This window comes from Cnephaeus nilssonii, assembly GCF_951640355.1.
Source record: "Cnephaeus nilssonii genome assembly, chromosome: 24".
Lineage (NCBI taxonomy): Eukaryota > Metazoa > Chordata > Mammalia > Chiroptera > Vespertilionidae > Cnephaeus > Cnephaeus nilssonii.
The window spans coordinates 6599480-6612373 of NC_137095.1; the positions used below are offsets into that span (position 1 = coordinate 6599480).

Genomic DNA, 12894 nt, shown 5'->3' on the forward strand with positions numbered 1-12894 from the left:
GACTGGTCTCCGGCTTTCTCAGCTCTGGTACTCCTGAGACTGCGCAGTGATGAGCTTCCATTGCCGGTCATTCATTTGGATTTTTCTTGAAACAGAAAGTTCTCCAGAGAGACCCACCTCCTCTGGCTTCAGAAACTCCTATCAGAGATTGGATTGTATGCTATTCAGCCAGGCAAATTTGAGCTTCATTGTTATGAAGCTCAAATTGCAAAGGCAAATACAAGATTGATGGAACTCAGCTAGACAGGAGTGTCTGTCATCAGGAGGTGGTGGTTATATGGATGGAGCTTGCCTGGGTAGGGGGCACCTACTGACACCCAAAGGTCCTGGAACCCAGAAGGCACTGTCCTCTGACCTCAAAACTGATGTGGTTCAGAGATGGCTCTTTCCTGTTATTTCCAAAGGGCTTCAAGGGACAGCAGCTACCAGACACTCAGCCTCAGGGGACACACCACACACGAGGATGACCCTGGCACTTGCAGCACATACCTGGATGGTAGAGTTATAACAGGACATGATTATATGGATTCCTGGGCTGAGGAAATGGCCGTCAACTCCTGTGGCCACTTTTTCTTTTTAAATTGGTTTCAGAGAGAAAGGGAGAGGGAGAGAGAAACATCGATGATGAGAGGAAATCATTGCTTGGCTGCCTCCTGCATGCCCCCTACGGGGGATTGAGCCCACAACCCCAGGCTTGTGCCCTTGACCAGAATTGAACCCGGGACCCTTCAGTCCCCAGGCCGATGCTCTATCCACTGAGCCAAAACAGCTGGGGCTGGCCACTGGTTTTTGATTATTTGAATAGCACATCCAGGCCCAATATGGGACATGTCCCTGTGGATTAAAACTGACATTTCTTTTTTCTTTTTTTTTCTTTTTGTGTGTGTGAGAAAGCTCAACAATCAGAGGCTGTTTTGCATTTAAGGATTTAACACTGGCTATATACAAAAGGGACAGCATTTCAGTTAGAAATACTTCACCTGTTACCAAGTTCTTGCTGTTAATATAGCAACATTTAGCATCTTACTATTTTGACATTTAAAAATCAGCAGGCATAGTGCTACTCTTTTATCCTTTGGTTCCCAGTGACAATGCAATAATAAGGCCTGTGGTTTTCAGTTCCTCTTGAATGACATTTATTAGCAGAGAGAAACCTGATGCTTTAGCTGAAATTTGGCAGCCCAAGAAGTATACCAACTGCTCCAAAGCACCCCATGCGCTGAAAACAATGCTTTCAGTTGACCTTCTGACCAGTAATCCAGTGGATAGGCCAAGTTTCATCGAGAGAGTATTGACTCATAAGTTTCCAACAGTGACAGCTCTGTTTATTTTCTCATTAACAGCACACGTTCCTGCCACACAACAAATGTTACTGGTGATGGTAACAAAAGTAGCTCTTGCTAGATCTTCCTTACTAACAGATCCTTGCTTCCCCTTATAAATCATATTGCCAATCATATTGCCAAAACTAGATGCTACAGCCCAGCCCGGCAGGCCAAATCTCCCACAGTCTCCTGCATATCTCAGCTTGTCAGCTGTCAGCTTGGGTGCTGTCACCTTTGGGTGCCATTTCACGAGCCTCTTTAAAACGTTCACAGCCAGCCAATAAGCCACATAAGCCCAGAAAGGTACCCCCTCCAAGGCTTGTCCCAGTGCCTCGTTTATAGTTGTCTTTGGAATGGACTGCTAAAACACTGACTCCGAGCCAGTGTCCACTAAGGCACCTTTTGGCATCGCTCAGGTTCTGAGGCATTAGCACAGTAAGAGCACTCTGCTGCTATCTGTTTAGTGCCTGCACTATTACTGTGTATGCCGAGCAGCAGGTGAAGTGCAAACATGGGGTGGACACATCAGGTGACAGTTGCCTACAGTCTACCTCAGCCTGTTCAACTTCTCAATAGTTGCTCCATTTATGATGCTGGCTCCCCCTTATACACCTCCATGGAGGACAGGTGGGGGACATGGTGACCAGTACCTTCCTCACTGATTGTTACGAGGGTTAATTGAGATACTGCAGAAAAAATGCCCTTTTTAAAAATATATATATATTTTATTGATTTTTTTTTTTTTTTACAGAGAAGAAGGGAGAGGGATAGAGAGTTAGAAACATTGATGAGAGAGAAACATTGATCAGCTGCCTCCTGCACACTCCCCACTGGGGATGTGCCCACAACCAAGGTACATGCCCTTAACCGGAATCGAACCTGGGACCCTTCAGTCCACAGGCCAACACTCTATCCACCGAGCCAAACCAGGTAGGGCAAAAGCTCTTCGCACAGCCTGGCACATACCAAGCTCTCAGGCGTGAAGCTGTCAGCTGGTGCCATAGTAGTCACCATCTTCTGGAACCACAGGCTCCATCTCAGGGCCCACTCACGCACTGCTCTTCTCCAAGCGGGGAGACCCCGGGGCTTGTCCCTTCGCTCAGATGAGGCGGCTAACCAGCATCTCTGCTTCATCCCTGGAAATGGTCTCATCCTGTGGGAAATAGCACTGCCTCCCGGCCCACACGCTCGGCAGTGTTTAGCTCCCGTGTTGGGTCATGTTCTTCACAAACCGCCACTGTCATGGAGCTGAAGGGAATTGGATACAACCTTTGGAATAGTGACACTTGCTTCTACAGGCATAGCGAAATGGAAAGGAGTGGTTCAACGGGAAGGAATGGTTCTGAATGAGTCATGGTGTATGATTGCCAGGTGCACACAGGAGGGACACTTGGCACTAGTCAGAGATGAGGCCAGGCCTTTCGGTCTTTGGCAGTGTTATCAGTGGAATTGCACCTGCGTGGAGGGAGCCAAGATATGCCTGGAAAGTTTCAATGTCTAGATGTGACAGTCGGAGGTGTCCGTTTTTATTCTTCCTGACAATTGTGTTTAATTTGTGATGCCTCACTTGTCAGCACCTTCCTTATGGATACTTCTGGTCTGTGGTAGATTTATTTTACCAGCTCCTCCCAGGGAGGCCTGAAGTCCTCTTCATGCAAACTTTTGTAAAAAATGTCTGGCTTTGCTGTAAGGCTCAGTGGGTGCCACACCAGACCACTTCTTTGACAGGGAGAGAAGACGGAGCAATCAAAGAATTATTTTTGCCTGTATAAATAACCAGCTTGTCAGCTGGGACTCAGTGTCAGGCTCTGAGCCAACAAAGCAATGGAAATCCAAATTAATAGCCCTACAGCCCTTCCCAGAGGCTGGAGGAAAATGGTGCACCTCAGATGGAGGATATGGCCTAAAAGTCATAAATGATATATTTGAACCCGAAGGGATGATGTGCATTAAGAACTACTTTGGTTTGTAGAACATCCTAACCTGGATCCAACTGAAAATGAAACATCTCAATCTCTCGTTATATAAAAAGCTAATGAAATGGAGAAGAAAGAAGGATAGAAAGTGAAATAACAAAGGGAATATTCTTCACAAAATAGTAACCAGTTAAATATTTTGAAACAGTGATCTTCTACCTGCTTGGGGAAAACTCCCCCTGCCTGGTGGCCTTGGGCCCTCTTGGATGTGGGACCAGGTGTCCTTATGTCACCAGCCCTTTCTTTTCTTCTTTCCTTCCTTCCTTCCTTCCTTCCTTCCTTCCTTCCTTCCTTCCTTCCTTCCTTCCTTCCTTCCTTCCTTCCTTCCTTCCTTCCTTCCTTTTGGAATGGAGAGGGAGAGAGAGATAGAAACATCAATGATAAGAGAGACTCATTGATTGGCTACCTCCTGCATGCCCCACACTGGGGATTAAACCCACATCTGGGCATATGCCCTGACCAGGAATCAAACCATGACCTCCTGGTTCATAGATCAATGTTCAACCACTGAGTCATGCTAGCTGGGCACCAGCCCTTTCTTGTTGGCTGAGATCGAGATGAGCTCCAGACCCATTCTTTCATTTTGTATTAGATAAGGGCCATTTGTGCCCATCTGTTCTCCGTGAACAGAGTCAAGGGGTGGACCATATCAGGGGACACTTGGATAGTCATGCCAAGCAGCCATGGCAGGGGTGTTTGACCTTTTGGGTATTGGAGAGAATGACAAGGTCATATTCCTGCAACTTTTTGTCCAGTGCTTGGACACATGAATCAATGCAATGAAAGAGACCTCACCTGTGAAGAGCCAAGACATGAGTGTGGGCAAGATTGTGAGAAGAAAATAGATGGTCGAACACCCTTTCCGATGATGGTTGCCTCTTACAGCCCTGAATGTTTCACTCACCACTTACAAAAATATCCTCTTTATTGTATCAAAGCCTGGCAAGGAGAAGGGTTTCTTTCCCATGCCTTGGCCAAGAATTCCCCGGAAACAGGAAGTGGCCCCAAAGAACTAAACCCAGAAACAGGTAAGTGGTTGCCTCTAAAGAGTGGGCCAGGCATGGGAGAGGTGGAACGGGCATGGGAGAGGTGGAGCAGCCTCTTCATTATAAATCCAAGTGCTATTTTGTTTTGATTGGAAAGGAAATATACACTGAGTGGCCAGATGATGATGATCTCTGAACGCATAATAATCTGGCCACTCAGTGTATATCCTATATAATAAAAGGCTAACATGCAAATTGTCCCCTCGACCAGGAGTTGGACCAGCAGGCAGGCCGGTCAACCACCCATGTCCCCTCCCCGTGGCCAGTCTGGCCAGACCCCACCCATGCACGAATTCATGCACCAGGTCTCTAATATATATATATATATATATATATTATACACACACACACACACACACACACACACAGAGTGGCCAGATTATTGTACGCTCAGAGATCATAATAATCTGGCTACTCAGTGTATATGTATATTTATTCCTTGTCTTCCTCTGCCTGGCTCAGACCCAGGCCTCACTCTACCATCTGGTGGGTGGGATAGGCCTCAGAGCTAAACATCTCAGGAACTGCCTCCTCAGGAAACAGGCCACAGGGGGTCAAGTGATGCACTGAGTGCTGAGGTCACACAGCTGGATGGGGCGGAGCCAGGATCCCTGCGGTCCTCCAGCTCTTGGTCTTTCCCTGGTGGCCTCAACTCAAGGCACCCAGCCTCCTGACTGCCCAGCCTGTGGCTTTCAGCCGAATACCACCTGAAAAGAGATCTGGTGCCTGACCTCAGTGGCTCAGTGGTTGGGCGTCGACCTATGAACCAGAAGGTCACAGTTCAATTCTGGTCAGGGCACATGCCAGGGTTGTGGCCTCAATCCCCAGTAGGGGGTGTGCAGAAGGCCGCTGATCAATGATTCTCTCTCATCATTGATGTTTCTATCTCTCCCTCTCCCTTTCTCCCTGAAATCAATAAAAATAAGTTTAAAAAAATAAAAAAAGAGCATCTGGCTTCTGGGGGCCAGGGTCACTACTGGTCACTCCTCCTTGAGTAGAGGCAGCAGAGGAGAAGCACAGGGTCTCCTGGCCTGAAGGAGGAGAATATGCCAAGACATCTCTGAGATGGGACTGTGGCAGTGATGACACCTGCCAGCCTGAGGGTGCCAGGCTATCTGCCAAACACCCACCAGAATTAGCTTACTTAATCCTCATGCATATTTATTTAAGAGGCAGGTACGATTACCCACCCCCGCTGTGTTACAGATGAGGAAACGGGCTGACTTGGAGAGACAGGAATGAATCCAGACCTTTAACTTTTTGCACTCGGATGTCGAGATTAAAATTACTCTTTGAATGTATCAATCATTTGAAATATAAAAAAATCCAAATAAATAAGTTTGTATGAAAAGAAACTCCAGTTTTTTATTCTACTGCCGCGCTTTGTAAAATCTGGGGTATTTAAAAAATTAAATCCCAAGTAGAATAAAGGAATCGAGAAAAAAGCAAGCAAGTGCAAAGGGTTAAGCTCCAAGCTCAGGGTTTTATCTCATGACACACAGCCTAGTAAGTCCTTGCTTTGGAGATTAGGGCACATGAAGAGGTCAAGGTGCCTGGCCGGTGTGGCTAAGTGGTTGAGCATCAACCTATGAACCAGGAAATCATAGTTTGATTCCAGGCCAGGGCACGTTTTGGGGTTGTGGGCTGGATCCCCAGTGTGGGATGTGCAGGAGGCAGTGGATCAATTCTTCTCTCTCATCATTGATGTTTCTCTCTCTCCCTCCCTCTTCCTCTCTAAAATCAATTTAAAAAATACTTTTAAAAAAGAGATCAAGGTCATAAGCTGCAATATCGGGAATGCTTTGAAACAAGCTTGGCTGCTTCTGGATGTGTTGTGCTTCCAGGCTTTGGTCTGTCTGGACACCAAGAGAGGAGGGGAGAGGGCAGAGGGAAGGGAGGGAAGGGGGAGAGGTTAGAAGCAGGGAGAGGTTAGAAGGGGACCGAGGCAGAGAAGCAGGTTCAGTCCCCTCTGCCTTGACTGTGACTGACTTGATGAGGCCCCACCATAAGGGCAGCTCCGCCCACCCTCGTGGAGGCCGCACACAGAGGCAGGTGTCCCGCTCAGGACACACCAGATGACGTCACGGGCACTGAGTTTACAATTGTTGACCTGAAATAAATAGCCAGATATTTCTCCAGCAAAATGGGTTTATTTGGAAACAACAAAGAATTGCAATTCAGGGCAGGCGGCCTAATAGCAAATCATTCGAAGTTCCGACGAAGGAGAGGAAATTCTTTTGTAGAAGAGGAATTCCGGAAAGCTAAGATAAACAAAGTCCTCTTCCTGCTGGGCTGCAGGGACCAAGCGCCTTAGAGCTCTCCCTTCTGGCCTCCCAACTTCATTTTAAATGGGGTTTCTGTTTATTACTTTTTACAGAATCGGGCAGCACATTGGTCCCCCCCACAGAGTGGGGAGGACAGAGTGTGGCTTTCTGCCCAGGAAAGCAAGTTTGCAAAAAAGCTGGTATAGTCTGAGCCCCTTTTGTAAAATGAATAACATTTCATAGTATTCACTTAAGAAAAGTCTGGACCAAAATGCCACAAACTCTGTGGTGGTTCATCTCTGGAAGTTTCACATTAGAGGAATTTTTAACTTCCTTTGTTTTGTCTATTTCTATAACGTTTAAATGTTTAACAGTGCTCATGTAATGTTTTGGTAATCAGAATGACAGACAAATTTTTTTTTCTTTTTTCTTTAAATATATATATATAAATTGATTTCAGAGAGGAAGGGAGAGAGAGAAGGAGATAGAAACAACAATGATGTCAGGGAATCACTGATCAGCTGCTTTCTGCATGCCCCACACTGGGCATGTGCTCTGACTAGGAATCGAACTCCTGGTTCATAGGTTGACACTCAACCTCTGAGCCATGCCAGCCAGGCAACAAAAAGTTTTTAAAAAGAGGGGGTACCCTGCCCTCCTTCCATCAGTCTCCAGTTTTTTCAGAACAACCAGCACGTGCAGGAACTGCACTCTGCTACTAGGTAGTGTTCATGTGTCATAAAAGGTTTTGTCCTGAGTGTGTGTGTTTAATTATTAAAGAGATATAAATCCTGTCAGATAAGTTTAATGATTAGTTTGAGGATTGAAACACTAAAGGGTTTGTCCCTTGACTTTGCACATGCTTGCTTAGGTGTCAAAGAGAAAAATGGAACAAAAGGGCAAATTGTGTGATTTTGTTTTGTGTGTAGGATATTTAGACCTGAAACACTTTTACCATCTGTGACAGCTACACTGCGTCCTTTCTCTTCAAGCTCAGGAAAACAGATTGCTGTTACAATTACTGATTGAGTGAGAAAGGGAGACTGGATAAGAGGTAAAATGAAAGGTAAGGTGCAGGGTCTGAGACACTGAGTAGCACTGAGGGCAGGGGGACAAGGAGGCCACAGGAGGGGCCGTGGGAAGGATGAGAATAAGCAGGGTGGGCTTCCTGGAAGAGGTGGGAGTGTTTGGGAGCAGAGGAGAGTGGAGAGGAGGGCATGTCAGAGGAGGAAGACAAATTAAGTAAGAGGGCCGAACTCAGTGGGTCAGGCCTAGTGTGGGGCCCACTTGCCCTGTTCCCCTTTTCCCTGAAAGAGGTTGGGGTCCCTGCCTTTGCTGTGACCAAGCTGGGTGGGAAGCCCAACCGACTCCAAATCTGAACTCTGCCCAGGAATTCCCACTAAAATGAGAACGCAGGCCAAAGTGCAAGCAGGTTGCACCCAGCCTGTCCTCACAGAAATCCACGCCGCCGCCTGTGCCTGAGAGTGGCTTGTTCACCACAAATAGGTGAGTAGGAAGAGGATCCGGCCTCCCCCTGTGCGGCTGTGTGTGTGTCTGTGTGTGTGTCTGTTTGTGTGTCTGTGTGTCTGTGTGTGTGTCTGTGTGTGTGTCTGTGTCTGTGTGTGCACGGGTAGGTGGGCTTCCGCAGGCTCCACCTGTGGGTGCACGTCCACAGCTGTTCCTGCTCTTGTGTGTACACCTCTGGGTCTGAGCTTCACCGGGCTGCTGTTTGGGTAGTGTAGCTTGCCACCCAAGGGAAAGAAAAGAGAGGGAACAGAAGTGGGGAGACATGGGGTCTCAGGGCTCTTACTTACAGGTGAGTTTAAGTCTATGAACTGAGCTTCCGTTAAAAAAAAAAGGAAAGAAAGAAAGAGGACTATATTGGCTCTTGTCATTGAGAAGTCCAGGGGTAGGGCTGATTTCAGGGACTAGAATGAAGTCTTCAGGACATTGTGTCTCCACCTTTCAGAGATGGAACAGTACAATACAATGAAAATATCACTTAATGGCAATGGTGGGTATTTTTGTTGTTGTTGTTGTTGTTTTTTTAAATATATCTTATTGATTTTTTACAGAGAGGAAGAGAGAGGGATAGAGAGCTAGAAACATCGATGAGAGAGAAACATCGATCAGCTGCCTCTTGCACATCCCTTACTGGGGATGTGCCCGCAACCAAGGTACATGCCCTTGACCGGAATCGAACCCGGGACCCTTGGGTCCGCAGGCCGACACTCTATCCACTGAGCCAAACCGGTTTCGGCTTTTTTTTTTTTTTAAATAATGTATTTTTATTGATTTCAGAGAGGAAGGGAGAAGGAGAGGGGGAGAGAGAGATGGAAATATCAATGATGAGAGAGAATCATTGGCTGCCTCCTGCACATCCCACACTGGTGATGGAGCCCGCAACCTGGGCATGTGCCCTGACCGGGAATCGAACCGCGACCTTCTGGTTCATAGGTCGACGCTCAACCACTGAGCCACGCGATGACAATGGTTTTAACGTATTGTGGGGAGCGTTGAAAGCTAGGGCCTCTCTTCACAAAAATACCTGTATCAAGTACACATACGTGTTACACAGAATTCCTTCCTCCTCCTCCCTGTGCAGTGGGCAGGCTTTCCCTGTTTCTGCCTGGCCTCGTGGGTTTCTGAGTACTTGCCTCTCACTGGTTCAGAAGTGGGCACAGGAAGGGATGCCTTCCGCTGTCCCTGGGAGTCCCGGCCATGTCCCCAGCCATGATGAGGGTTGGGTTCTGGGATGGTAGGAGCTACGCTAGGTGTCTGGTCCCCCCTGCTAGCCCTCTCCCTTCCCATCCACCTTCCTTCCGCAGGCCCCTCCCTGGCCGCCCCCTTTCAGCTTTGGGCCTCACTCTGTTTTTCAGCTGGAAGGTCTGGCACATGGAGGACAACACACCAAGACCCAAAGAGTCCATCTCTCTCGCATCTGTGGCCAACGGTCTGGACAACATGGGGGCTGAGCTCTCGGAAAGCCTGGTCTGTCCCCTTCCCCAGCCCCATCTTGGTCCCCTAGTGGGAAGGGCCTTTGTTCACCATCTTCCTCTCCTCCCCCACCCCCAGTGTGCTGGCCTCCTCAGCGCAGAGCAGCCCCTTATTTCACTTCTTAAACACGTGTGTGCCCACCATGTGCCACAGGGCCTGCCCTAGTCTGAACGGTCAGGAAGGTCTCAACAAGGAGGAGCCATCGGGCTGCGAGTTAAAGGATGAGAAGGAGAAAGCACGTGGGGGTCGGGGTGGCGTGGGGGTGGGGGTCCCTGAGGAAGTCTCAGCCTTTGAGGAGCTGGCAGGCTTGTCCTTGCTCTGGAATGGCCAGGTCGGGCCCCACCACCCAGAACTCTGGAGCCTAAAATGACACCCTCTTCCCTCCCCAAGTCCCCCCCCCCCCCCGCCCCTTCACCACACTGCACAACCCAGGGTGCACCTTTCACATTGTAATTTGCAAGAGTAACCCCCTACATGTCAGAACCCAACTCCACAGACTGTGAGGTTATTGGTGTCCTGGGGCTTACGCGACCAGGTGGCCCTGCCTGGGACTCCCCACCAGCCACAGCTCAGGCGCAGCTGAGTGTCCCTCCCTAGCACAGAGCCCAGCACACAGTAGGTGCTCAATGCATGCTCTGCAGAATTTAAGTTGCCCTCCGATTACTTCCTGTGCAAAAGCCCAGCCCCCACCCTGGCCCACTCCCGAGGTGCCTGTGGGCACACTCGGTGGCAGCCAGGGCCTCTCGCATCCTGGGCCCCAGCTCTAGTTCTCACTTGGGGTGGCAGAGACACTGTGGTCCTCTCTGGTGGCTCTAGGAAGAAGGCCAGACCCCGGGCAGCGACTTGAGCCCTGCAGAGGGCAGGAACAGTTCGAGCAAAGCCAGCCAGGAGCCCTTCTCAGGAGGGTAAGTGGTCTCCAGGAGGGGACGCGGGCTGGGTAGGGGAGAAAGCCACCCGGGGAAGCGGGGTGGGAGCGTGCTCTCTGCCAGGTAGAAAGGCAACGCCCTGTATCTTGGTTGAAGGAAGGAGAAAACACCATTTAGCCCATAATGTGCTCTGCTGGCCTCTGCCTCAGAGGCAAGCCAGGCCCGAGGCTCCCAACCTGCTGTGAAGCAGCCAGAGTGAAATCCCATTGGAAACCCCCAAAATATGGTTTCACTTGGACGGGACCTCCAAACCAGACTGGCCCCCCTCTTAATTATTCAGTCTCTGGGCACCTTGGGGGACCTCGAGGCTTAGTTTGAAAAGCCCTGGCCTTGGCCAGGCCCCTCTTCTCACAGGGGACGGCTGAAGCCCAGAGAAGGAAAGGGATGAGCCCAGGTCACACAGGCAGCAAGTAGGGGCCTAGAACTGGGCCTCCCGATACCTAGGCCCGCCGGGGTCCTCACTGGCCAGTCCTGAGTTGAGGAGAACAGGAGGCGGGGTTCCATCTGTCTGTCTTAGAGCAAGATTGGGGAAGATGCACTTAGGAGGTGGGAGATGGGACAGAGAGAGGGGAGAGAGGGTCCTTAAAGCAGCAGCTGTGCAGCCTGTGAGACCCCAGAGGCTATTCAGATTCCAGCCTCCACTGCAGGGATAGGCCAGTGACCAAATGACCAGGCAAGACCTGGCATTGCACTGGGCCTGGAGGGCACTGGGCCACAGCTGCTGGCGTACAGTGGGCTGTTCCCATATCTCCGAGGGGAGCTGCTGACTCAGCGAGCAGTGTCCCGGGTCCCAAGGCAGTAACTGCAGAGGTGGGAGCCTCTCCCCCTTGCTCCATGGGGCGGGAGGGAGGCGGCCGGCATGATCTGTGCCTGTGGTTTGGTAGCTGTTTGCTGGTGAGTTCTTCCTGCTGGCAGGTAGCTCCCCTCCAGCCCTGCAGGCAGGGTTATCACTGGGGTGGTGCCGAGTACCTGAGCCTTTCCTCCGTGCGCTCTGGGCTGGGGTTGCTCTTCAGCGCTGTGGGATGTCAAGGCCGGGCCTGGCTCACCCCATGTCACCCTTTTATTGGAGCGGCTTCCACCTGGAGGTGTTGAGGATCCCCAGGGGGACGGGAGTCTGGGGGCCACTTGCGGAGCCTCTGGTCTTCTCCCCAGGAGGAGCCTGCAGCCCGCCCTGAGAGTGAGGCGCTTCTGCAGGGAGCACACACAACTGTTTCGATGGATCTGCAGAGGCCTGCTCTGTACCGGTGAGCCTGGGCCCGGCCCCTCCCACCCCGACCACCCATGTCAGACACCTCCACCCCAGCCACCCATGTCTCAGGGCAGGGTCGTTCACTTACCCAGTAATTCAACAGAGCTTTGTTGAGCGCCAGCTGGGACCAGCGCCCATGCCGGAAGCAGGGTCCGCAGAATCAAGGCAGACCAGATCTTGTTCCCAAAGCACTCTGATCAGTTAGGGAGAGGGCAACAACTATGTCCACATAGTGCAGCGTGCCATCTGGGAGCACCAAGGAAGGATGGGGGTGATCAGGGAGGACTTCCAGGAGGAGGTGGCACCTGAGTCTCACAGGTTGAGCAGGAGTTGGCCAGGTGGAGGGGAAGGACAATAAGGAGTGAGAGGCACTCCATGCAGAGGAACCCCAGGAGCAAAAGTGAAAGGGGACAGGGTGTGGACAGGGAGCTGATCAACAGTCTAGTGTGGCTAGAGGGTAATGTTCTGGACAAGGAGCCAGAGGGTGAGGCAGGACAGATGAGAAAGGGCTGATATTGTGTCGATGTAAGAACATCCAAACCTGTAGAGAGTTTTTATGATACTTTCTTTGAGCCAAACAGAGGGTAGGCCTGCAAGCAAGATCTCAACAGACCGAGACAAATACTTCTGAGACTAACAGTTTGCAGTTTCTTTTATGCATTTGAGATTAAGGAGGGAACGAAAGGACGATTACCTAAACGTGGGAGAAAGCCAAGTACAGACCCTCCAGCTAATACCCTCCAACTAGTCTGGTAGCAGAGGGGGTGGGGTCGAGCTTACACTGACAGTGCTTCATCCATCCCACATCTTTTATCCAATGGAAAGGCTACGCGTATCTTCTCATTCTTCAAGAGCCCTGGCTTTTGAAACTCAGAAGCCAGGGAGAGATATTTCCCCTCTGCTATCTACTCTCTTTTCCTTTCTTTAGAAAAAAAAATTTTTTTATTGATTTCATAAGAGAAAGGGAGAGGAAGAGAAAGATAGAAACATCAATGATGAGAGAGAATCATTGATTAGCTGTCTCCTGCACGTACCCCACTGGGGATCGAGTCCGCAACCCAGGCATGAGTCCTGACTGGGAATCAGACTGTGACTTCCTGTTTCACAGGTC

At 50.0% G+C, this 12894-nt stretch overlaps 2 protein-coding genes across 5 annotated transcripts in view; both read left to right on the top strand.

The window, feature by feature from the left end:
* The window catches only part of ALPK3 (alpha kinase 3), a 62957-nt gene extending 54840 nt beyond the window's left edge, over window positions 1-8117 (top strand). For 2 of the 4 annotated variants that reach the window (XM_079764040.1, XM_079764043.1), the window contains 2 exons: window positions 7541-7677; window positions 8002-8117. The gene's annotated coding sequence lies outside the window, so the exon portion shown is untranslated. The remainder of the gene's footprint in view (window positions 1-7540; window positions 7678-8001) is intronic. The other 2 variants (XM_079764042.1, XM_079764041.1) reach the window with 2 other exon arrangements.
* Window positions 8118-8702: 585 nt separating this feature from the next.
* The window catches only part of SLC28A1 (solute carrier family 28 member 1), a 33171-nt gene continuing 28979 nt past the window's right edge, over window positions 8703-12894 (top strand). The window contains exons 1-4 of the mRNA XM_079764225.1: window positions 8703-8788; window positions 9491-9602; window positions 10425-10513; window positions 11687-11778. Of these exons, the coding sequence (XP_079620351.1) occupies window positions 8772-8788; window positions 9491-9602; window positions 10425-10513; window positions 11687-11778 (310 nt within the window). The 5' untranslated portion in view covers window positions 8703-8771. The remainder of the gene's footprint in view (window positions 8789-9490; window positions 9603-10424; window positions 10514-11686; window positions 11779-12894) is intronic.